The sequence below is a fragment of the Corapipo altera genome, unplaced genomic scaffold, assembly GCF_003945725.1.
Source record: "Corapipo altera isolate COAL_440 unplaced genomic scaffold, ASM394572v1 54, whole genome shotgun sequence".
Lineage (NCBI taxonomy): Eukaryota > Metazoa > Chordata > Aves > Passeriformes > Pipridae > Corapipo > Corapipo altera.
In genome coordinates this window covers 4,184,810-4,210,167 of record NW_020884902.1, presented here as the reverse complement: position 1 = coordinate 4,210,167, position 25,358 = coordinate 4,184,810, and the positions used below count along the sequence as shown (strand labels likewise).

The following is a 25,358-nucleotide window of genomic DNA, read 5'->3' as shown; positions in this document are numbered from 1 at the left end:
TAACAAAAGCAACCCCTCCACAGAGTGACAGGATGGAGGGTCTCAGTCTTCTGTATTGACAGAATGCAGTTCTAGTTCACAAGAATTAATTTTAAAATATGCTATGGAAGGGTTAATGTTTTGTTCTAGCTCTGTTGTGCTATATCCTTTGGTTTTGTCTGTCATCTGGTGTTTTTGCAGTTTTCCAAATACTTTAAATACAATCTTAAAATCCATTAGTCTTGACATTTTTTTGCTGATGTGCTGAAAAGCCTGTGTTTGTTTCTTGCTCAGACATCAGGTGGTGTCTCAGTAGTAGCAGTGGCCTAATTACCATTTCTGAACACTGTGGCTTATAAATATTTTGGTAAGATAAAGGTGTTATTTCATTAATATTTCTGCTGTAATTAAAAAAAAAAGGTGTCAGGGAACTATTTTAGGTAACAGGATAATTTAAATATATACATACAGATGCAAATACATGTATTTGAGCCTTCACATCCAGATAACTTCACTCCTCACTGTATTTTTTGATATAAAATAAGATCTTTTCTTGAATATAGAACTTTTCAAAATGTAATGTCAGTCTTTTATTTTTAGGTCAACATATATAAGAGCATTTTGCATCTTTTTTTATAGCACCTAATTCTGTTCCTAGTGGTTATTAAAGCACATGTATATTTGAAAGGTTGAGCATATTTTATGGGGACTATGCAAGCACTCGTATACACTGTATAAGTGGTATCTGTTTTCTTGCATAACAATTAACCAAGGATACTGTATAGTAAAAGAAATGTTTTATAAGAAACCTCATATTTAATTGAAAATTTCATTACTGAAAAGAATTTTTTAAAACTGCAAATGTTTTCTTAATTACGATGATTTAAAAAAAAGTTTATCTAACTTTAGCATTGCAATGCAGTTTTGACCCTGTGTGGTGCAGGTGAAAGTTTAAAAAATACTGAATGTTACAAAGGCTGGTTTATTATCTTTAAAGCTAATTTACTTATCCTTAACACTGTAATTATGCTCAGGAGGCAGACTTTCATTTTTGTTCCCCAGAGCTCCTCAGCTGAGCTGGTGTGTGTAACCACAACCTTGGAATTGTTTCTTTGCTCAATGACTTTGTGTGAGTTCTGGACAGCTGCTGGAATAGCCTGTTCTTGCCTCCTTTTGGGGTGCCAGGGCAGAGAACTGTCAGTGCTGATGTGCTCTTGCTGCTCAGATTATTTTGCTTACAGTTCTGTCTGAATGAGCTGCCACGTGTCCTTTACTTCTGAAACTGTTGCCAGCTGAGGATGGGAGCTGTATGTGCATCTGGTGTGGGTCTGCACATGTTGGACTTGGTGCTAAAAGCAAAAACAAAAGCTTATTTTGCCAGAAGTAACTGCTGAGGACATTTAAGTAGTTTAACAATCTGGAGTTTACTGTGTAAAGCAGGGATCATAAAAATGTGAATACTTGTTAATACTTGTTATTAACAGGTTAATACTTGTTAGATGTTCCTTTGGTTGTGGTTTTTTGATTTGTGTTTTTTGATTGGTTTGGGGGTTTTTTGGGGGGGTAGTGGTGGTAGTTTTATTGTTTGGTTTTTCATTTTTGCTTTTTATTTGACTTTAGGAGCAGTTGCTGGAAGCTGTAATTGCCCCGAAACCATCAGAATTGAAAACATTCAGCTCCCCGTTTCCTTTGTGTTGTGGTGCTTTGGCTTACAGGATATATGTGCATTTTTCTCGTATTACACAACCAAATAACAGTTGTTTTTTGCTGTGTCTTGTAGATTTTGGTGGAGCAACGTATAACAACGAGCGGCGGCCGTACGGGTTTTGGTTCCCACCTGAGCGCTCAGAGGAGGAAATAAGAAGGCAAAGGCTCCGCAGGTTTGAGAGACGATGAAATGGCCACGTGTGCATGGGAATTGTATAGTGCTCTGCAGAGTTCCCGAAAGATTTGCAGATTCATTTGTAAGCTGCAATTTACAGACTAATTTATAATCTTTCTTCCATTATTTTTACTGCTACTCGCAAAGCTGCAGAGGGTCTTGTGAGTTCAGGCTCAGAATTGGAACTTGAACAAAAAGTGTGAGGTGGGAATCAGAATGTGATCTTTGACTGTCTCCATCTTAATGCACCTTAATTATGGAACAAGACTGATGGTTTTGCCAAACTGTCTTTTTATTCCTTAAGTTATTTTGTGTAGCTCTAAGAATTCCTTGGCTTTTTGACTGCTGTTGTTCTCAGACAACAAGTTTTCTTCGTCTGTCACAGCTGAAACATTAAATTTTCTATGTAACTTTAAAACTATGCAATTTTTCATTACAAGCCTTTCTCCATTAGCCATGATGACCAACTTTTTTGGGGGGATTGGCATGTGAAATGGCATTTGAAAAGATTGCTTTGATGACAATGGCTAGACCATTTGAGTCCAGGCTTAAGCTTTTGAGCAGTCTTCCAAACTGTGTGAAAAATAGTTGCAGCTATCCCTACCCTGTGGAATTATTTCATACAACCTTTAGTGTTGCAGTCTTCCTCAAAACACACCATTTTATCTTGAGCTTATATGTGATAAAACTGGGTTGTAAATACTTATGATTTCCTAAAGCCTTTCTTAATCTTTAAATATTAAATATTCTTAATATGCTTTAAATCAAAAAGTGCTGCCCTTTACAGAACTGAAATAATTTGTTAGGAGTTTTATGGAAAGGGAGGTGGATATGCCATACAAAGAATATATTTATGTAGTAACATACTTTTCTAAAGCATCTATTTCTCTAAGAAGGCTTGGAAATTGTATTGTATATGTGCTGTTCATGCAGCTTTGGGAATTCCACTATTTATTTATCTTGTTTGAAGACCAGTAGCAGAGGTGAGAGTTTGCAGACTTGTGGAGACCATGCCTAAATATAAGCTACCTTGAATTCCTCATTTTCTAGAAAGAAATTCCCTACCCAGCTAGAGGAGTTGATAGGAGAGCTGAGAGCTCAGTTGTCCCCCTGGGCAGACCCTCCACCCAGCAGCTGTCCTGCCTGTTGAGCAATGTTAACTAACACACCTGGAGGGCTTTGGTTCCTGGCATTTTATCTTCACAATGGAAGAATTTCTTCCTGTTTTCAGTCCTGGAGAGGTGTGATTGCCCAAGAATAACTTGGTTATTGGTACAGACCTATTGGAATCTCTTCATCAGCACTGGTGTAGTAGAGCATTAGGATGAGCAATTTAAGGATTTCACCAACCTGTGCTTTATGAAGTCTAATTTTCTACAGGATTGATCACTTGAATGTAAAAAAAACAGTGCTGTATTTTTGATATACCCTAATAACCTGAAAATAAATTTTTTTACTGTGTTCTTTAAATAAATAATACAACTTTAGTTTGTAGCTAATGTATGTAGGGAAAGCTTTTGTTTGCTGAGGAATGCACAAGCTGTTCAGGTCTGTGATGCAGATTTTGGCCATGACTGCAATGTGAGTTTGGGTGTCTTGTTCAGTAGTGTAAGAACACTGCTAATATTCTGCAAAGGGCGTTCTGGCAAATTCTAAGGCACTTAGTACATATGGAATGTTAATTTTTGGTGCTTTTGGGCTTGGTTGTTTTTGTATATATGCAATAGCCATAGAATAAAACAGCACATACTTTTATGGAAGGCCAGCTTTTCTGTGCTCACCAAAAATAAGTGTCGAAAACCTACATATTTTTCTCAACAGGTGGATTGAAATGAGAAGGAAGTAGCATTGGTTCCTCAGACAAATCTTTTAATGCTCTGGTCAAAAGTTTGTGTGACTCACCGTGTCTGTGAAGTTCTGATATTTAACTTATTTAAAACCACTGGATTAGCCACTTGTCAGTTGAGAAATACTTAGGGAAAGTCAAAAATCTGATTACAATGCTATAAGCACTTGTTTTTGTAAAGTGAACTTAGAAATACATGCCATTAAATATTCACAAAAATTTTCAGTACTAATAATTGTTCATTGTTCTGACCTTTTTGTATATAAAATTGAAATAAATATTTTTTTAATATTTAAAGCTGTTTGGTTTTAATTGTAGTAATTAATAAGGTGTATATTTTAAATTACAGAGCTGCTGCCGTGTTGTTAGAAATTAATTGTGATACCAAGGGGGTAGATGGATTGTGTTGGACTAATTTTGTTTCTTTTTAATTTAGTGACAGTTTGGGAATTAGATTATTAAAAAGTTCCAATACTTACAGTATTTGGAAAGTTTATTAAACAACATGATTCTTGCTCATTGCAGGGGGTTGAACCACATGGCCTTGAAAGGTCCCTTCTAACCCAGACTATTCTGTGATTCCTTAGCAGGATTTTTACCATTAAAGCTCCCACAAGTTTAGGTTTTGGAGCACCAGTGAGGGGAGATGTAGCAGATGAATCCCTGCCATATGCTCTGCTGCACTTCATCTCTTCAGGGACAAAAATTAAGGGCAATCTCCACAGATGGGTGTTCCATGTTGCATATTCTCTGGCACTATTTAGTGCCTGATTAAGCCTCAAGTAAGGACTCTTTAAGAAAATGTAGCTTTGTATAAAATATTTTAGCATCTGCAGTTTGATTCCTTTGTTGCAGGAGCTGTGATTTCTCGTGAGTTTTTTGTACTTCCTCTAAACTCTGTGATCAGGCACCATGTAAGAAATTCCACCCCCTAATTAATCCTAATCAGCAGACTTGTTAACAGGCACATTCTTGAAATTTAATGGTTGAATGACCTAACATATTATTGTTAATAAATAGGGGTTTCTTGTAGTCCAGAATTAAGATGTGATGAAAGAACTGTGTGTTTAACTTTAAAATTCTTTTTCCTCTTCCATCTTGTCTTTAAGCACAGGCAAATTGTAAAAAGCGAAAGGGAGACTTTAACTCTTATCACTGATAAAATTTGTTCATACCACAGATAGGCAAATAAGGAAAGAAGAGCCTAAATACTGATTCATTAAATTAGTGATGGAATGATGATGTGTCTGGGTAGAGAAAAAAATTCTTTATTAAAGCAGACCTTACTAGGTTTTATGCTAAAAAAAAAAGGCAGAAAAGAGGGAAGAGAGCATACCTGAGAGAGGTAAAGCCTTTGTTTTTTAACTATATATTAAGAAACTTAAATTGCCAGTGACTGATGGAGCAGCTGTGAGCACTGTCAGCCCAAGGCAGTTACCTGGACCACCAAGGGAAGAACAACTTACCTCTTCTGCGATGACAACATGAATGGGAATGCCTGCAGGACAAAACTAACTTTCTTTTGTCATCTCTTGCTCTCTTTAATTATGATCCTCATATGTGACAAGTGTATATACTGTTAATACAAAAACGAAGAACTGTTGAACCTTTGAATCTGCTGCTTGTGTCTGGACCTGGCACTCAATAGGTGAGAGCGTCTGAAGATAACACAGCAAGTCTGAGTGAAACAGTGAATGAGTGACTTGGGAAGCAGTTTGGGTACAGCTGCCTTTGCTGTTGTTGTGAGGTGATGGGAAGGGGTGTTGCAGTTCATTTTCGCTTCTGGTTCTGGGGCTGGTGAATTGTAACCAGTTTTGTTTAGCACTGAATGACTAAGTGTGAATCACGCTTCCGCACAACAGCTGGCGAACAGATCCTCATGTTTATGTGCTGTGGCTTCTTGAGTGTGCAGACATGAAGGACAGAATCATCTTATGGTTTTATTACAAGCTTCTCATTGTTTCCTACATATGAAAAAAACCCCCACCAGTTATTTCTTATTTGTTACCAGATTTCAGAGGGCAAGAAAATATTAACACTGCTGAGCTTTCAGTTGGAGGAGCTGTTTCTAAAGGAGTATCAAGCTTTCTAAAGGGTCTTACAGTGAATACTGATATCCATTTACTTTTTCAGGAGCTGTGAAAACTGGAGATAGTTTTCCATACAAATCTAATGTGGTTTGGGTATTTTTGTTTATATGATGGTCTGAGATTGGTAAAGCAACTGGGTTAGTAAAAGAGAAGGTCAAGGATACATATGACAGCAGTCTTGTGCTGCACGAGAACAGTGGTAAACTGAGCATCTATCACCGAGAGATGTCTCTTGTCTACTTACAAGCAGAAATTGGCCTCATTTGCTGCAAAATGTGTGTAAATGAAGGATTTCTAAACATGCAGGTAGGGAACTTTCCTAATAGGCTGGGGATATTCCAGAATTTCCTTCTTCTCTCTTTTTGGAGCCTGTTAAACAAAAGTATCTCTTCATGGCTGTTGGGCAGGTCAATAGTAAATGTTGTTTTCCCTAGTGGAGAATGTTGGATTAGTTTAGGTCCTTCACCAAAACATTCCTTACAGGGACCATTTAAGAGCTATTGGTGGGTGGCCACTTCTGTGAATTCCTGTTTTCCTTATCCACATAACAAGGTAAAGAACAGCACCCAAATCCATACAGTATTAATGAATATGGAATGACCTGTTTGCCAACTTTTAAAAATTTTATTTTAAAGTAAGTATTTATGTATGCAGTTCTGCAACTGAGAAGGCTGTTGTTCCATCATTTATGCAGAGATATAACCTGTCTGTGGCCAAAAGTTCTATAACATTTGGTACCACTTATTGCATCTATGTCACTTTTTACATGCATCTTAAGTGTTCAAGCACGATAAAATTAAAACATTCTGAAATACTAACTTGCTTTGTAGTTTTTAAAATGCAAAATACAGAGTCTAACAGATTACAGCTGCAACTGCCTCAGAGTAGCCATTTTTAATTTCTTCAATTCCCATCAGAATTTAATTGATTTCTGCCTCTGAGAAAGTTTAATTTCCACTTTAATGAAAATACCTCTGTCTTCATCATGCTGAACTGTGTAAGAAGGAACATGTGTCTGCAATAGGAGTGGTATTTGTCATCAGTGCATGGAAGACTAAATTCTGGAAAAGATCTTGTTTTTCTGTGTACTGAAACTTTGTTTTGCCAAGCTGAACATGATGTCAGTTTGAGTGCTTCATTCCAAATCTTTCTATAAACCGGGAGTAACACACAGGGACTTTTCTCTGTTGGGCAACTCACCCTGCACATGAAGTTCATCAGGGTGGTTCCTTACTGTGTCCCTTCCTTTAGGACTTGGTTATTATTTCATCTCACATTTTCCGCATTTCTGCTTCCCTGGATCTGTGGAAAACATTAAAATATGTGGAATTCCAAATCCCATGAAACTCAAACCTGTCTCCTTTTGTGAAGCACAAGGTGAGCTTTGCTGTGAGGTGCCCTGAGCTGCTGAAGGCTGACTGTGTCATACTGAGGAACCATGTTTGTTTAATGCAGTCTGACTGGAATGATAAATATGGAGTTGTTTTTACTTTACACTTATAAAATATCACCTCTAATTGAACTTCCAGTACCTTCTGGAACATCTGGATGAAGTGGCTAGGAAAAGGGAAAGCTGTTAAGTATGAATATGGAGCAGCATCTGTTGGAGTGCTGATGGTGATTTTTTTTTTCTCCACCTGGCTAATTTTCCAGCTGGTTCTGGTGGGCAGAATTTCAATGCCTGGTTTTGTTGTTTGTTCGGTTTAAAATGCTGATTTCTGAAATCAGATCCAGTCATGAAACAGATCCCCAGTTTGATGAAGCAATTGCCTCACCTGCTGGAAAGATCTTACCAGAGTTGTCAGAATATTCTTATTGTTTTGGAGTGAAGGCTGATGGGCTCTGTCCTTGCCTGACTGCTACTCCTCACAGCTGGCTTTGGAGAGATCCTTTTTCTTGCAAATAACTGTTCCCCATTACGGATCCTCCCCACGGTCTTGAATGTTTTTTTCTTTCTTGCCCAGTTCTAATGTAGGTCAAGCCTTAGAAGAGGAGTCCTCATCTGCACAGCATTCTTCTGTGTATGGCCTACTGAATTTCTGTGTATGGCCCACTGGATCTTTTTCAAACAAGTGAGCAGCTTGGGGTAATGGATAAAAGCTTTGCTTTATTTGTGTTAAATACAGGCCAAAAACGTATGGACTGTATGCATTCATGTTTTGACTGCATTGATACTTTTGTGTTTCTCTGGTGCTTATGAACCAGCCAAAGTAGGAGAGAGGTTTTTGGTTAAGGGTTTACACTGGAAGAATTCCTGGACCAATTTTGCTTAAACTTGTTGCAAATAATAATGTGATTCTGGGAATGGCTCATGCCAGAGCAGCTACTCCTAAAAAAGGGCTGCAGCCCATGAAGGAATTATGTCAGAGCACAGAAAGAGTGAGAAGGAAGGGGCAGCACAGAGAAACTACTTTGTGCCTGGAACAACACCCACCCTCCTATAAGCTCCTCACTACCTCTTGTCTCACTGAAGGGACTGAGTGTCACCTACAGCAGTGACAAGGGAGCAGAGTAGGGTCAGGAGTGCAGTTGAGCCTGGGAAATTGGGAGGAAAGGTCTGTTAAGGTTTGTCAACCTTCTCCCCAAAACCTGAATCAGTCAATTTATGCTAATTGACAATAAATTAAATTCCCTGAGCTGAGTGTGCATAGCCCCCAACAGTACTTGGTGAGTGATTGCCCTGTCTATATTCTGACCAGTGAGTTTTCTTGTTCTTTTTCCTCCTGTTTTCTCTCCTGTCCTGCATGGGGGATGAAGCAACTGGACAGATGTGGCTGCCAGCCAGGGTGAGCTCCCCACGGGAGTTCAACTCTTAGGCACACGATGTTGCTGATGTGACAGCACGTGACAAGCAGGGACCTGGAGTAGCAGGCCTGGCCAGGGCTGGGGCACAGCTTTTGTAAGAAGTTGCAAGTTGTGTCTGCTCAAAGGCCCAGCCAATCACCCTCTCTGTCTGGAGCTAAAACATCGTTCTGATGATATCATTCTGATACCTGTTCTTTGCATGTGTATTGTGGACTACGCATCCAGAAAGTTCTGCTATACACAAATGAATTTGAAGTACAGTTTAAAAATACCATTTTTACAGTACAGCACCACTGTGATAAAATCAGTGATGCCTGATGTCAGTTCTGCTTTTGTCTCTCTCTCCCTTTTGACACACTTTGTGTACGCCAAAAGATCACATTCAAGTGACATTTTCAGTATTAGGTTTGTGTACCTCCTTCCTTGTCTTATGAAAAACACCAAATGAAGCAAAAATGGCTGCATTTCTTAAGAGCAGAACAGGGTTCAGGGTATTCAGTGTTTTAACTCCACCAGTTATCATCTAGAAATGCTGGTGTGAGGGAGAAGAAGCTGCCACCTGCCCTGAGGATTTACCACGGGGCAGAGCCAGGCACTCTCCCTGCTCCCTGGCCACACAGAAGCCATGGTTTGCCAGGGGGATGGGAAAGTCTCCTCATTGCAAATTACTGGCTCTAAATTGAGTTCACCCCAAATGGCTCTAATTCCAATGACCTCCGAGTGTAGCCAGCATAATTTTCTGCATTGCTGTTAATATCCTGCCTGCTGTTTAGGATAAAATTCACTTCTTCACTGGGCCTACACAAGATCCAAAGCTCTGGGATGCAATAGGAAGGGTAAATTGGACTTTAAGGATTAGCACAAGGCTTTTCAGAGTTTTTACTGGTTTTTCTCATAAACAGTTTCAGCTCTGCCTTTTCACACTTAATTTCATAATTAGGTTCCCTATGAATAATTTACCACATATTTTTCTGCTTATAGTCACTGGACAAATGATGGCAAAGTTAAAGCATCTGCTACTTTACTTTGGTCTGTCTTACTTGCTGTGGAATACTAAGCCATTTATCTGCAATTTCATTTTGAATTAGTACAATATTTCTGACAAATGCCTTATGGAGTCAGCTGAGCATGAAACAGAAATTTACACACCTATGAAATATTTGATACATCAGTGGTAGCTTAAAAATACATCTCTTATATTAGCACCATGCTCTAACTAACTGAGCTAATCTCAGGGTTGTATGTTCTTATAGACCCTAGTAAAATTTAACTGGCAGAGATGCAAAAACTCTGCATCAAAATAATATAGAAATATGACTGTTATGCGTGATTTTTTAAAGCAAAAGAGCAAGATGGTAAAATACTGTGAATTGGCTTGGTTAAATTATTGTTGGGCTTTTTGTTGATTCTTTCAGATGTTTTTAAGATTTTTCTGTATATTTGTTCAAGTTGGGTGAACACAGATCCGATTCCAAACTCCCATTTTATTCCCTGTTGTCTTCAACTTGTCTCAATGACAAAGTTTGCAATAACATTATGTATAAGGTTTTATTTATTGTTTACCTCAGTGCAGTTTGTACCAAAAGCCTCACTTTGCATTCCAGCAAAGCCACAACCCTTCTCCGGAGAGTTTCTCACCTGAAAGGAAGTTGTAAATGAGTGATGGAGGAGCTGGTGAGTACTGCCAGGTAAAGCTCATTCATGAGATCTTAACGTGGAATTACCTAAATCCACCAAGGAAGGGGGGACATCACCTGAGGATGTTGGGTGTTTGTCTGTGACTGTTCACATAAGCTGAAGCTACCAGCCCCTTGTGGCTTCAGCTGTGGAAATAGTTTGCACACCCTGAAGAACAGGTGACTGCAGCCCAGTCTCCTCTCCACATGCTGCTTTCTTCCCACAGGAAGCTCCTGAGCTACTCAGCACCTTGAAGAGTTGAGACATTGGATTTTATGTCGAACAGGAGCGCTGATCTCCCCTGGGTGTGGGGTGCTGTCTGAAGCCAGGAGGGGAGTGAATTCCTTCATACAGTTCAAACAGCAGGGATTGATCCCTCCCCAGGAGACTGTGTGGTGTGTCACATGTGGTGTGTCCCATCTGCTGTGTCCAGCCAGGATCACCAAGGAGTGAACCAAGGTGTCCCTTGTCCCAGCAGGCACTGGGACCAAGATGGAAATGTTCCCTGGCACAGGTGGGGATGGGACATGCCCCGAGAGGACTCCTGACCCTTGCCCAGGTGACAGAGCAGGGGAGTCAGTGAGCCCAAGTAAGCCTGGCAGATCAGAGAGGTTTGGCTGGTATGTCAGGAGGAAGTTGCACAGTCAGATGTATTTACACTTGAGTGGACTTACCCTCTGACTGTTTTATTTTCCTCTGGCTGAGACTGGAATGTCTGTCTTTCCTGCTCTTTGAGTTTGTGTATCCAGCTTTTAAATTGGCTGATCAGCCTGTTGTACTCGTGATGGCTTCAGAGGGAGTTTGCTTTGAATTAGGACTCTTGGATCCTGGTTTCCTTGAAAATCCTTTTGTTGGGGGCACCTCAGTGAACACAAATTGAAATGAATAGAGCTGGGAAAAGCATTTGATTCCATTCTAGTAAAATGTAGCTTATTTAAGTGGTAAAAAGAGCATTTGTGGTCCTTCTGCACATGATGGATTCTCTGTTTGCAGTCTGTGTTTTCAGATGTTTCCCATGATTCAAATATGCATTAAATAGTACTGGTTTTATACCCGAATGAAGGAGGTATAGATGTGTTTTAACTTTTTCAAAAAGTGATTAGTGCTTTGGCTTATGAACGTTTTAACAACCAGTGCTTTGAAAAATAAAGAGCATCTCTAGTGCTATCATTCCATAAGGATCTCAAAGGTGATGATGCTTGTATTGGTGGTGTATTCACAAAGAAGCAAAAAATGAACAAAATTTATTGTCCTAACACTTCTTATATTCATCACTCATAAAAATTCACCCATTTTATCAACATCCCACTGTTTCTTTTCAATTTTAATACTAGAAACTGCTTTGTTTCTCCAGCTACTTGGATTGGGGCTTAATCATTTAATGTAACTGCTCTTAGAAATTAATTGTAAATATAGATATAGCTTTTTAAGGATTTGTTATCTCAACTAATTTTATTTTCTTACATAATCTGCTATTAAATGGATTTGCAACTTTTTTGTTGCTTATGAAAGCCCAATTAACAGTTCTTTCACAGTTTGGTCAGTAAAGGCTTTCATCTTCATTGTTTTTATTATGAGATTTTTTTAACAATTATATTTCCCCCCTTCTGTCAGAAACAGCATGTGCAGAGTTTCTTTTGCTTGGGAAATTCAGCTACAGGGCTTTGACATTTGTATATTTTAACATTTCTATAGATATGGATAAATATTTGTAATATACCATATAAATGCACATACTCTTCCTGCTGTAAATGCCACTTCTAACAAGAAATTCACTGTCTTGCACTACGGGTATGGTGTCCTTGGTATTCCCAACTTGACTCAACCCTCCAAGCTCTGTTCCCTGTACCTTATGGCAGTGGACTCCAATGTTGACAGAGTTTAATTTTTTAAAATTAATTAATTTATACTAGATTTTTCTACCTGTAGATGTGTGTAGATGGGTGGCTCAACAGATCCTTCATCTTTCAGTCTTCCAACAAAGAGAACAGTTCTGCACACTTTCAAACACATTCAAATATGAAATGCTGTTTAAACCTTTATCGTGTTGTTTATCCTTATGCAAGTCTGGCTGTCCATTGCTGGTTTGCTTGTTAGCCATGCTTCAGGCATACCTGACATCTACTGATTTTTTTCCTCTGCTCTTGTCCTTCTTTAAGAGTTCCTGACAGAGGGGCTGATGCAAACTGCAGTTCAGGCATCACAGTTGTCAGCCAGAAACTGTATTCATTAGCAAAAAATTGACATGTCCCCCGCTGGCCCTGGCATTCGATGAATGGTGCTGATCTGAAGTCTTCCAGGCAACTTCCAGGTGACATAAGGGACTGTCCACCACCCTGATCACCAGATCCAGTGTGCTGGAAAGAACAATGAGAGAACTTGACAACTGTGCATGAAAAATAGGTAAATTATGTTAATCTGTCTTTTTTCTTACTTTATTTGCTTTTAATTGTACTGGTTTGGTAATCTTAAATTAGAGTAAGCTTTTTTGCTGGAGAAAATCTTAATTTGCTCTCTGATGAGTTAATCTCAAAAGTCTAGAGCCAGCTCACTTATTTTTCAGGTATTTATCGAACTGAAGAAAGAAGAAGTCTGGGTTGATTCTGAACAATTCTGTTATCCAAACTGCTGCAAATGTAACTTGAGGATGGCATTAAAAAGACCTGGAGCTCTAGTTCTGAAAACTGTGTCTTTGTATCTGAAAATCCCATTGTTTATTCCAGACAAGCAGGCAAAGCCTTTGTAATTTTAAGAAATGTGTGTTTTAAGGCTGTGAGTACAGAAATGCAGCTACAGCCAGGTTCTGCAATTTGGAACTAACCCTCGTCTTGTTTCTTGTTGTGAATTTTCCTTTTTGATGTTCAGTAGGCATCGGATAATTTACTTTTCAGACCTAAAAATCTTTGAACCTTCAGAATACAAAAACTGTGCGAAAGAAACTTTTCTATACGATCACGCGCCCAGAGTCTCACCATCAAAAAGGAATATCCTATCCAAAGGCTCCTCCAGTTCACTGGGCAGGGAGGAATTGACTCATCTTGGCTGTGAACTGCCACTGCCTGGGCTGGGGCCTCACACACAGCACATCTGCTGATGTATGGCTGGATTTCCTCTTCGGAGAGCGGCGCCATCGGCAGAGGAGCAGCACTGGATAACCAGTAGGACTTGTCGTTTCGGCTGGCATAGTAACACACCTGGTTGATGTTACAGTAAGCAAAGGGCATGGTACTAAACACAGGGAGACAAGATCCTGCCAGACCTGAAAATAATAACAAATGATGCAAATTACTCCACTTCTAGGTAAGTTGAAAATAGTATCCTGCCCAATGTTGCTGCAAAACTGTATATCTTAACAGCAGTTAGGTAGTTCACAGATCTTAAACCTCCCAGACCTTTACCAAAACAGCTGGTTATATGGAAAACAGAGACTTTTTTAACCAATAAGTGTCTCCCTTTGACCAATAATATTTAACTGTGTCACAATCCAGTATTTAAAGATGATGTAGTTTGTCACCATGGGAAACAGTTATGATAACAAATTTCTTAGCTGTGCCAACGCTGAAAAATAAATTAAGCAAGAGGTGGTGGCTGGTTTAAAAGGAGATTAGCTATTTACAAACTCATTAGGAGCAGTGAGAAACCAAATGCCAATGCTGATAAATAGAAAATTTTTGTAAAGTATGACAAGCCGTTGCTACCAGTGCATTAAGCTGAAATTTCAGCAGCTGTTCTCTTGCCTTCCAGAAAGGTTTCACCAAATCTCAAAGTGAAATAAAAGGATTGAGGGATTTTGCAGAGCCAATCCTGCAAAATTCTCATCAGGCAGACATCAGTGGGAACGAAGAAGTGACTAGTGCATACTTCAGCATACTTCAGAGGTGAAGTTCTTCCAGAACTGAATTTAGAACAGTTTCATGATGACCTATTTAGTTAACACTAATGACTGCACAAAGTTCTGCCTTGAGTTTTGTGTGTGAAGAGTTATTTCTGTAACGCCCCCAAACCCAAACACCTTCATTAAAGACATGTGACATTTGTGTACAGAAGCCAGTTTTGTTTATCACTGATAATTTTCCATTCCAGTAGTAATAAAGGATCTGGAGCAGCCTGAGGAGGGAAAATGCCTGCAAAATCACAGGAGATGGGGACTCTGTTCTCTTTGAATTTTATTTTCACTGCTGTTCGGAGACATTCTGTTAGCAACTGGCTCTCCTGGGGAACGGCAAACACACAATGAAAACATTTTAAAACAACACTGCTATTCTAAAAATATCTCTTTTTATTGCTCTTTTAAACACTTCTGTTTTGTTCAGCTTATTAGGTCCTTGATCTTTTCTCCTCGGAGACTTCTTTGACTTGTATAACAAGTCAACAAGAATTTAGGCAACTTTTTCTGTGCAAATTGCCACCAATCAGTTTCTCAGACTGCAAATCGGGCAGCTTATTTAGACAGCTGATTTTAGTCAGAACTGTAGAGGATGTAGAAGAAATGACCCAGGACACCAAAAGGAGCTGTCTCTGGGAGAAATTTCACTTTGGCTTTTCCAGAAAATATTAGCTTCTGACTCTTAAAAGCACAGAATTCTGCTGTACACATGGCACATAATCTACTTGTAAAGCTTACTTACAGGGTCCAACTGTAACTACCCAACTTAACCAGCTCTTTTGCCCAAGCTACCTCTACTGTAAAAAGGGGAGCTATTTGAGTGTGGCCAAATGAGATTTCTGAGCTAGGAAAATCTCTCCAGACACTTCAAAGACAGCCCAAAATTACTCCCTGGGATAAGTGAAATAAACCACTCATCTCTCCAACTTCTAGTCAAAACTACTTAGAGATAGAAATAGTTTTTCGTTCAATTGCATTGCAGCAGAAAGCCATTTTTAGTGGGTCACATTATAGGGCAGCATAACCAAGTTCGTTATCATCAGTGTAAATTAGTTTTGAGACTGTAGTAAATAAGATTCTTGTCTTGTCTTATCCTTCATTGTATAGATCACACCATATTAGACCTTAGCTGGAGAGCAATTATCATTACAATACATACCAAGATCTTGATTATGGGCTTTCTCTTGTCCTTCCAGGTACAGCAAACTATAGCCAGTCCATAATTTTGGCATCCCCTGTGGGCAGAGTGGTTCTCTGTCTGACTGACTGTGAAGGACGAGCAAGAATCCACTTGCAGATCTCGTGTGGGGGCCTGGTGGTCCTGGGATACCAGTCTGGCCAGGTGGACCTTATCCATAGGAGAAAGGTAAAAGAAATTTACTTGTATAAAATATAGCAAAAATTCACACTAGCTATATGTTAAGTGTTCAATAAGGAGTTCCTGACTCAATATAATACAACTCCACGGGCTGTCATGGGCAATAAAGACACCAGTGGACTTATGTTATCCTTCTTATGGGAGACAAATGAACTGGATTGCCACTGAATGCTTGGCAGTTGGCTTTTCTGTTGTGCATCTGTCTTGTGCTGTATGGATTAAGAAATGAACGGAGGTGGGCAATGATTTCCCAGACTTACTCAGTAGGATGACTTTTCTGGACAGAATTTGAATCTTTGCAGTAACAGTCGATGGCCCTTCCTCACATATGTATTAAACCCTTCATTTATTCAGGAGCAGTCACAGTTAAAATACAATTTTAATTACTCCCAGACAGTTGCCCCATTAGCCCTGACTCAGAGATGCATGCCTATTGATATGTGCTGTCTGAGCCTCTGTGGTTAATTGCCTTTCTGCTTAATAATGGATGCTGAGATAAATTTTCTTCCAACAAGTCTTGTTATGAAATAATTCACAAATGTCTCTATATCAGTGTTTGAACTGAGAGAGGGGAAAAGCATCATGGAATCTCAGGCTAGAGGTGGATGCATCCATGTGTGAACTGGGGGAGTAGAGAGGAAACTTGGTCTATCCATCATCTCACACATCTCTCCCCCAGAGTCATGTTCCATTCTTACCTTGTGGCCCAGCATATCCCTGCTCTCCTCTGCTCCCTTGGTCACCTGGTGGTCCAGGTGCCCCTGGTAAGCCATCTTGACCTGGCAGGCCACATGACCCTTCTTCACCTTTTCCTCCTAGATAAATACAAAGGATGTGCTTTTCCTTCATGTGGCTGCATTTAAGGTTATACATTGTCCAAACACAAAGGGCCAGTCACAGAAAAGACACCAGGCCAGGGAGGTGCAGAACCCCTTTCTGCTGGTAATTCTTTTCACAACTTACCCACTCTGTGACCACAGTAGTAGCTCAGAGGCATGACTTTAGTAACAGCAGCTCCTGATAAGGTTTTACATCCTCTCTCCAGAAGCTTTGTGATTTACAGTTGATATTAAAGCACTCCCTACCAAACATTATCAGGCAAGCCTCTTGTGGAATTGCCATCAGGATCTGTACTGTCTCATGAGCTATAACTCATCCCTTAGAACCCAATTCAGCAAAGTCTTAGAACACACAGTGAACTCTCCTTGAAGTAAGGGATGTATTGGAGTACTTACAAAACAGGGAGGGACCGCAGAATTGAACTATATCCGGGGGAAAGGGTAAAGACATTTTCAGGCTCCTGCTGTCCTCACCTTTCTGTATTTCTTATGTGTCCATATATTTTTACACATTAGCAGATGAGGTGTGGCCGTGACAGTAAAAGCTTTGTCTCATTTGCAGGGCACAGATAGTGATGGGCCTGTTCACTGGCTACTTAAAACATAATCTGAATTCAATATTTACACTTGTCAGGTATTATTGCACTTAGCAGTGGTTTTCCTCTTTTGATAAAAACCAGTTTTCAGATGAGGATGTGTCTCCAGCACCCACCACGGTTGTTTCTCAGTAATGGTGTGTTTCACTCCTTGCAGATTTTGCTATTCAACCTGCAGACTGAGTAATTCAAGGTTGTCTCACAACATTCAAAATTTCCCCGTGTTATTTTTTACTAGATTCATTAAGAAAACCTAAACCAGTCAAAACAATTAACAGCAGTTCTATGTTGATTGCGCAGTTATTCTGCCAAAGCTTAAGCACACTGAAGTTCTAGTAAAGCACATTGCTTTTGCCAGTAAAACTTCCAGTTTGCCTTCCAAGCTAGAAGAAAATTGGACTTCTCCTATCTTAATGAAAGGAGAAGCATTACTAAGTATTTCTTTCTTTCTTTCATAAAACCAGTACAAATATGTGTCATTATATCACCTGGTTTTACAGAAACTCTTGCATGGAATCTCCTGGAAGAATATAACGGATTTTCCCTCTGGAGATACTGGATGTCCAGAGCAGCCACTACAACAAACTTCAGTTTCCCAAGTAGGAAAAACCTAAAACCACACGAGGGATTCCACTATCTAAACTGAAGACACTCTGCAGACAGGCTGTGCTTTATATCCATGAAGATGGTCTCTCTGTTGGAATCGTCAGTACCAGCATCACCTTTGTTTTCTTTTTATCTGTCAGAAGAATGTTTCAGTTTTTCATAATTTCTTTTTAAGATCTCCTTGGTCAGTTTTCTTTTCTGCTAACTTTTCCATGTTCTAACAGATAAAGAGCACTATTGTAGCTGCCTCTCTGACTTCAGTGTCTTTTTAGGACTTTGGTTAGCAGAGCTTTGGGGTTCATTACTGCTAAATTTTAAAGCATGTATACTTTTAACATCCTTCAAATATGTCTAAACCATGGAAGTGGTTTGAGGCATTGCTTTATCATTTGTTGGGAAAAAGGAAAAATACCATTTGAAGAACTCTTTTCTCAACAGTGCCTCATGCTTTTGCCCTCCCTGGCCTAGGAAAAGGGAATGTAGTGCAGGGAGTTTCAAAACATGAGCTTACCATGGGGTCCAGGGTAGCCTATTGGCCCTGGTAATCCTGCAGAGCCATCCTCTCCTCTTTGCCCTGCTTCCCCAGGAGGGCCTGGGATTTTAGGGCATGAATCATCTACTTTTCCTGGTTCACCAGGGTCACCTGGAATATGTAACAGGAAAGTGAATTGGAAGACTGGTTAATGGCTCTCATGCGAAAAGTCAACATAAACATGAGCTGACTTTGGTGTTCAAGATAATACTTTCAGTATTTTAAAACCTGGAATTACAAAGTCTCACTGCTTTTAATTTTACTCTTAGTCTTTTAGCATAGCATTTAACAGCATGGCAAGCATTAGCCAGCATAAGCCAGCTGATGTGATCTTTGCCCAGGTGGGCGAGGCCAGTGGCATCCTGGCCTGTATCAGCAATGGTAGGGCCAAGGCAGTGAGTGTCCACATGTTCTGGGCACTGGTGAGGCTACTGCTTAAATCCTGTGTTCATTTTTGGGGGCCTCACTGCAAGAAAGACATTGAGGTGCTGGAGTGTGTCCGGAGAAGGGCAATGGAGCTGGGAAGCGGCTGGAGCACAGGCCTTATAAGGATTGGCTGAAGGAACTGGGGGTGTTTAGCATGGAGAAAAGGAGGCTCAGGGGAGACTCTACTGCTCTTTACAGTTACTTGGAGAGAGTTTGTAGTGAGTCTCTCCTCCCAAGTAACAGGAGGAAATCACCTTAAGTTTCACCAGGGGAGACTTATATTGGATATTAGGAAATATTTCTTCATGGAAAGGGTTGTCAAGCCCTGTAACAGACTGCCCAGGGAAGTGGGGGTCCCTGGAGGTACTTAAAAGACATGTAGATGTGGTCCTTTAGGGACATTGTTTAGTGGTGGACTTGGCAGTGCTGGGTTAATGGTTGGATTTGATGACCTTGAAGGCCTTTTCCAAGCTAAACAATTCTATGTTTCAAATATTTGGCGTACAGTTCTGGTCGTAATATGCCCCAAACTAATTTGACTTACAGCCTAAATTCTACCCAACTTCAGTGCAAGCACCTTAGCACATGTAAAATTTTATAGCATTTTGCCTATTTTGTTGCTGCAGGACCATCAATAAGCAGGCCAAAAAAGCTAGCCCATAATAGACATTTAAAATAATTATCATATATACAAAAATAAAGGATAGCCACATTTTATATAATGAAAGTTACTGGGAGCTGTTGCCTGTTTGCATTTTGGAACATAATTCAGTCAGATGAAGAGTTTAGTGTCTGTAGTAATCCAATGTTAGGATTCAAGCTTTTGCTAAGCCTTTGGTTAGAAAAGCATCTTGAGTGAAAACCAAAAAACCAATTCTAACTAGAAACAAGATATTTCACAATTCTAATTGACATTATAGCATGGGACTTCTCAACACGGCACTATCATGATATTGGTGCTAGAGCTATTTGTGAAACAGGTATTAGAACTTTGTCCTTGTAGCAGTATCTACTATTCCTGGCAGCCACACCAAAAATGCCTTCTAATAAGAGTTGAATGTATCTATACATAAGGGAGGTCCCACAAAAAGAATAATAATCAATAGTCGTGAACTTACCAATGAAACCTGAAGGATTTGAAAAATGGAAAGCAGTTTGTGGCCATTGTGGTGCAGGTGGAAGTGAGTTTCAGGCATGTAAATTAAAGAATGGAATGAGAAGTGAAATCACTTACATGAGGTGACATTAGAAACAAATACTTAGTTCAGAAATTTTTATGCTACTCAAATCAGAAATCAAGTTGGCAGTTGTGGGTTTTTTTTCTGAGCTTGTTTAAATTGTCTGTATGCAGGTAAACATTAGTATGATTATATATGAATAGAAGGATCAAAGTTACATTTGAGTGACAATGAGTGACAGGTTCATAACTACCTGTGGGACCTCTGGGACCAGGTCTTCCTTGAAAACCTTGATCTCCTGGTTGTCCTGTAGCACCAGGTGGACCCTGTGGGCCAGGGATCCCCATAGGACCTGGAAATAAAACCAAACATAAATAAAATGAAGTCTGGCTGCTTAGGACACTTCAACTCTGTAATGTCCCAGAAAGAAATGCTCGCTTTCTCTTCTCTTCCCTGGTCCTGAGCTGAATTAGAATTTATGACTTTTCTGTTTGTAGAGACTGGAAGTGATTGGTGTAGATGGGATTTCTCTACAGTGTGTGGAAGAAACAGAATATCCAGATTCCTCTTTTCAAACTAAAGGATCTGTTGAAAGTCCAAAGCTATTGATATGAGGTAGATGTGAGACTGTTAATTCAAACACATCTGCATTTTCCATAGTTTCTCAAGACCCCTAAGGAGGCATCAAGGTTTGCCTGTTTGGCAAACTCAAATATTTTACTGTCTTAGATTGGTAGGGAAGTCTTCCAACAAGCTGTTGGAAGCAGTGCATGTGAATCTGTCTCTATTCTCACCTTCCACCCCAATCCTATCTTATCTGTAGGTAACCAGGCAGAGCTAGGAAATGTCCAGCCTCTGCCCCTCCTACCTGGCCCAGTCTCCAATGGCAATCCCCTGGGCACAAGGCTCAGTTGCTTGGGGCTGGGCATAAGTGCACACTGTAGTTAAAAACATCTCACATCATACCCTTTGGGCCTTCTCTTCCTTGGTTCCCTGGAAGACCTCTGGCTCCTTGTTGTCCTCGCTGCCCAGGATTACCTGGTGCCCCTCGAACGCCGATATCGCCTGGATCTCCTCGCACAAAGATGGTCTCTCCAGGAGGACCAGGATTCCCAGGATGACCTGTGTAATAGAACTTTATCCTTAATGTATGCACAAAGTTTAAACATCTAAAAATAGCATTGTTCCACTGGTTTTTGTTTTGTTTTTTTTTTCCCCTAGGATGTAGGACAGCCCTTGCATGTTTTGGGAAATGTTAACATTGGCCTTTATAAGGAAGAAAATAATAGGAATATTTCCCAAAGCTGTTTAGATTCTGTGCAAGCAAAAGGCAGCAAGTTAGTGGTACATGCATTAAAATACTGTTTCTCTATATTTATATTTTATATTATAGATTTATTACTATGTTGCTTAGTCTGGAGATCTGTATTTTGTCCTTGCTCTATCCAGTGTTCCCTTCTCTATGTATGCACTGAGATATTGATGGGTTTCTTTGTTCCCTATGCACTTTTATACATTGTTCCACAGACAGTAACCCTGTAATTCCTAGTAGCCTCAGGGTTTTTTATATGATAAAAATTGGTATTTTTAGTTTTAATACCTCTGATGCCATCTAAGCCAGGTGGTCCTTGATCGCCCGGAGGACCAGGAGAAGCACTATCAGGAGATCTTCCCATAGGTCCAGTGGGTCCAACAGGTCCTCTTCTACCTAAAGGATCATGGGGTTTTTTTGAAAAGAAAATAATTATCTAAAGGTTTTTTAGATCACAGACAGAAGTTGCTAAGTAAAAGAATGCTGACATGTGAAGTCATGGAGGTGATGTATGCTCTCACTTGTATATCAAACATACCAGTGATCAGGGTAATGAAGCCATCTTGTCAAAGTGAAAATATTTATCTTTTGAAATTTTTAATTCTTCCCATAAAATCTGTGTAACCTAAAGAATGCATCCTTGCTCTTTGGCATGTCACAACAATATAAGGTGAGTGGGGACTGTGAAGTCATTCTGCTTGGAACAGGATAAGCATTCACAGATTGTTCCCAGCATAAGGGAGTTCAACTGATTCCTAAAAACCTCAGAACAAAATGAACGTACTAGCCTTAAATGCATTTTTTTTCCTAATTTGTAATCTGGACTTCTGGAAAATAAGACATTAATGCCCTTATATGTTACAGGCAGAAAGAGTTACAGGTTACTATCCTCTGCATAACACTTTTGAACAATCACAGCCTGTTAACATGCATGTTACATTCTGTTGCCTTCTCTTTTCTACAAAAAAGCCAAGTCTAGTTTCTTCAGTCTTGCTTTTGACCCCACCCTTTCATTTACTCTCTAGTGAGTACTCCCTAATTTGCCAAAGCTGATCACAGTACACCATGGAAGGCTTGCCTATCCTATGTCAAGAAGTGTTAATACATCTCAGAATTAAACTTTCTCTTTTTTCCTCAACACCAACATTCTGTTGACTCCTCCAGATCACAAATTAGTAACCAAACTGAAAAAAAATTGTGTCTTCATCCTAGAATAATTCACCTCACCAGAATTCTCCTCCTGCTATTTTTCCTCTGTGTGTTATGTGACACTGTGGCAGCATAAAGCTAATGTCACTTCTAATCACAGAATTGCTGAGGCTTGAGTGGACCTCTGGAGACTGTCTAGTCTAACCCTCTCCTCAAAGCAGGATCAGCTAGAGCAGGTTGCCTCAGACTCTGTCCAGCTGGGGTTTGAGTATCTCCAATGACAGACACTTCCATAATTTCTCCAAGCAAGCTGTTCCCATATTTAATTACCTTCATAGGAAAATGAAACTTTTCCTTATATTTAAGTAGAATCTCCTGTATGTCAGTTTGTGCCCATTACCTATTGTCCAGTCACTGGACACCCCTATGAAGAAACTGTCTCTGTGTCCTTCCCATCAGGTACTGACACACATGGATAAATTCCCCCGAGCCTTCTCTTCTGCAGGCTCTTCTCTTCTCCCTCAACCTCTCCTCATAGGACAGGTGTTCAAACCTCTTAACTTTCTCAGTGGCCCTTCCTCAAACACTTGCTCTTTCCTATTTTTATGTAATTCTTATGTCACCAATCTCTTTAAATAATCATTGCAATCTTGTGATGCAGTGCCATCTTGCATTTACATCGTAATAGTTGATAGATTTCCTGTAGTTCTGTGACTACCAAATCTTCTGCATTCTTTTTCTTAAGGAATTTTTTCCCAAGAGACAACCCTACCTAGAGGTTACCTGAGTCTGTCCAAGTCCATCATTTTCTATTCTTTTCTCTCCTGTAACATAATAAACAAGAAATCCCAGGGTCTCTGTATCTTTACTCAGGAAACATCAGCGTGTTATTACAACAGCAATGTTTTTAGGGAGGGAATATTCTGGGTGTGTGTAATGTTCATCTTAAGCAGGGTAAGAGCCTGTATGAGCTTCATTTCAATTCTGCAAAGCAGCACTAAGGAGAAAACCCTTTCTTACCTGGGAATCCTGGGAATCCCCTTTCTCCAGGGGGGCCTGGAATAGAAATACCAGGCCATCCAGGTTCACCTCTGTCTCCTTTTGGTCCAATTTCTCCTGAGTATCCTGGAGGCCCTGTTTCACTTTGACCTTTATAAGAAAACAATTATGTACATAAAGCTTACAGTGAGTACAAATACAGATGTGCAGAATAGAAATACCAGCTGCAGATGTTCCTCCTTGCAAGGGTTGCCTAGTGCTGTTTTTCTGGTTCTCTCTTGGAAGCTGGATAGAGTTTTGTTGAATCTGGCCCTAATTCATCTCTTTCAAAGAAAGCAATCTCTTTGCTTTAATGCTCTTCTTCAGGGGTTATTTTATATTGTGTCACTGTTGTCTGTAACTTGAAATGTAAACTGCTTACATGGTTCTAAATTTAATTACCTATCAGCATATATTTGTAAACTGTAGATAGATGGTAAGCATTGTTTTTTGAAATGATGCTTCAAAAGCACATTTTGAAAGTTGCAAATACATCAGTGTGAGTGAAATCCAGGTTCCCCTTAAGTTTGTGGCACAACTCCCATTAAAGAATGGGGCTGGGATTTCACAAGTCTCCTTTTAATTTGTGAGTTTCATCTTTTACATATAAAAAAAAGGAGACTTGGCTCTCCTTTTAATCATCTGCACTGAACATCTTAATTTTATAAACAGCCTTGAACCATTCCAACAAAACTATGTGAGTAATGAAAGTTTGAAAGTTTTCCTCACAAATAACTGCAGGTGTGTCATTAGGCATATTCTAGATTCTATTTGAAAGTTTAGTCTGAGCTTTAATGATATTTTCTGGGCAAGGCAAACATCAAAATAACACGCCCCACTCCTTGCACCTTCAGTCATTTAAGAGAAGATTTTCTGTTCCACATTGCTATTTCCTTTCTTTACCTGGAGCTCCTGCAGAACCTTTTTGACCTTTTAGTCCATCCAAGCCATCCAGTCCGGGAAGTCCAGGAAGACCTGAAAGGTATTACAGGCATGACTGGGTGCCACAATAATCCTTTAAAGTCACAATTAAAAGCTATACCGTTTTTTTTTAATCTGACAACACATTCTGGATCAAGATGGGGTATTTGCTGAATTTGATTCTTATTGGCAAATGAAGGTGAAGCCTTTTTGGAAAGGAAAATGTGAACAAACTGAAAATAGCAATGAGAATACAGTTTCATATCAAAGCAGAAAACATACCTTTCAATCCTATAGGTATTTCCACACTGCAGTCTGCAGTAGAAAGCTTGGTATGGGCTAATTTATAGTGAACTTGTGTCTGTGTCTAGGCTGCTACTGATACATGTGGTTAACCTGTCCAAAGTTAGTTGTGTTATCCCTTCACGACCTCGTGATTGGGTTGCAGACACCACCTAAAGCACCTTTAAAGCTGGAACTTCTTTACAGCTTCTGTTAAAAATGTAAGTGCAATTTAATCTGTCTACACTAAAAAGAGGCTAAATTTTCACTCAGCTTCTTTTCTCTGGTCCTGCAGTTTACGCACAGAAAACTCTGCTTTTTTGCACCACACTATTACAAAATTTTTCTGAACTGAACAGCACAAAGTCTTTGAAGACAACAAATCTGTAATTAAGACATGATGGCATGTGATAGTATGTTCACTAGATGACAGTGACTTAAATCTAGTCAGATACAGCTATTGCTTTATAATCTGTGCTTTTTTGAAAATTGCTAAAAACAGAGATGGTATTTTTTCATCCATTTTTTTAAAGTTGAACTAATTTGAGATTGTGTTTATTGTTTGCAGTGAAGGGTAAAAATATCTCCATGTCTTCAGCACTTAAAATTTCCTAAATGGTAGATATAAATTATTAAATATGAAAACATACAGTATCTTACTTGGTGATAGGAACATATCTGGCAAAACTGATGGGTCATTTGGTCACAGGTTTCAAAGGAGTTTCAGACAGAGCAATGGACTTGGGATGCCTCTTCCTCCAGAGAGGGACAGATTGGAGTGGACACTGATCACCAGTAAGTTGAACAATACTGACAGTGCCTGTTCCTGTCTCTGTTCCACCTCTGCTGCTCATCAGTGTCACATTTCCTTCCCCACCAATTCCTCTCCCTGTCATGCAGGATTCCCAGTCCAGTTGCATTGGGTTTTTTTTTCCA

General features: G+C 39.6%; 2 protein-coding genes across 4 annotated transcripts in view; one reads left to right on the top strand and one right to left on the bottom strand.

The window, feature by feature from the left end:
* RHBDD1 (rhomboid domain containing 1) overlaps positions 1-3,889 on the top strand; it is a 35,150-nt gene extending 31,261 nt beyond the window's left edge. The window contains exon 7 of the mRNA XM_027650683.1: positions 1,760-3,889. Coding sequence (XP_027506484.1) covers positions 1,760-1,875 — 116 coding nt within the window. The 3' untranslated portion in view covers positions 1,876-3,889. The remainder of the gene's footprint in view (positions 1-1,759) is intronic.
* A 6,246-nt stretch (positions 3,890-10,135) lies between these two features.
* Positions 10,136-25,358, bottom strand: part of COL4A4 (collagen type IV alpha 4 chain) — a 69,854-nt gene continuing 54,631 nt past the window's right edge. For 2 of the 3 annotated variants that reach the window (XM_027650597.1, XM_027650599.1), the window contains 11 exons: positions 24,123-24,194; positions 23,202-23,330; positions 21,321-21,428; positions 20,687-20,842; positions 19,974-20,072; positions 19,661-19,669; positions 18,096-18,227; positions 16,242-16,358; positions 15,325-15,513; positions 13,252-13,538; positions 10,136-12,636 (listed from right to left, as the gene is read on the bottom strand). In XM_027650597.1, the coding sequence (XP_027506398.1) occupies positions 12,373-12,636; positions 13,252-13,538; positions 15,325-15,513; positions 16,242-16,358; positions 18,096-18,227; positions 19,661-19,669; positions 19,974-20,072; positions 20,687-20,842; positions 21,321-21,428; positions 23,202-23,330; positions 24,123-24,194 (1,562 nt within the window). In that variant the 3' untranslated portion in view covers positions 10,136-12,372. The remainder of the gene's footprint in view (positions 12,637-13,251; positions 13,539-15,324; positions 15,514-16,241; positions 16,359-18,095; positions 18,228-19,660; positions 19,670-19,973; positions 20,073-20,686; positions 20,843-21,320; positions 21,429-23,201; positions 23,331-24,122; positions 24,195-25,358) is intronic. The other variant, XM_027650598.1, reaches the window with a different exon arrangement.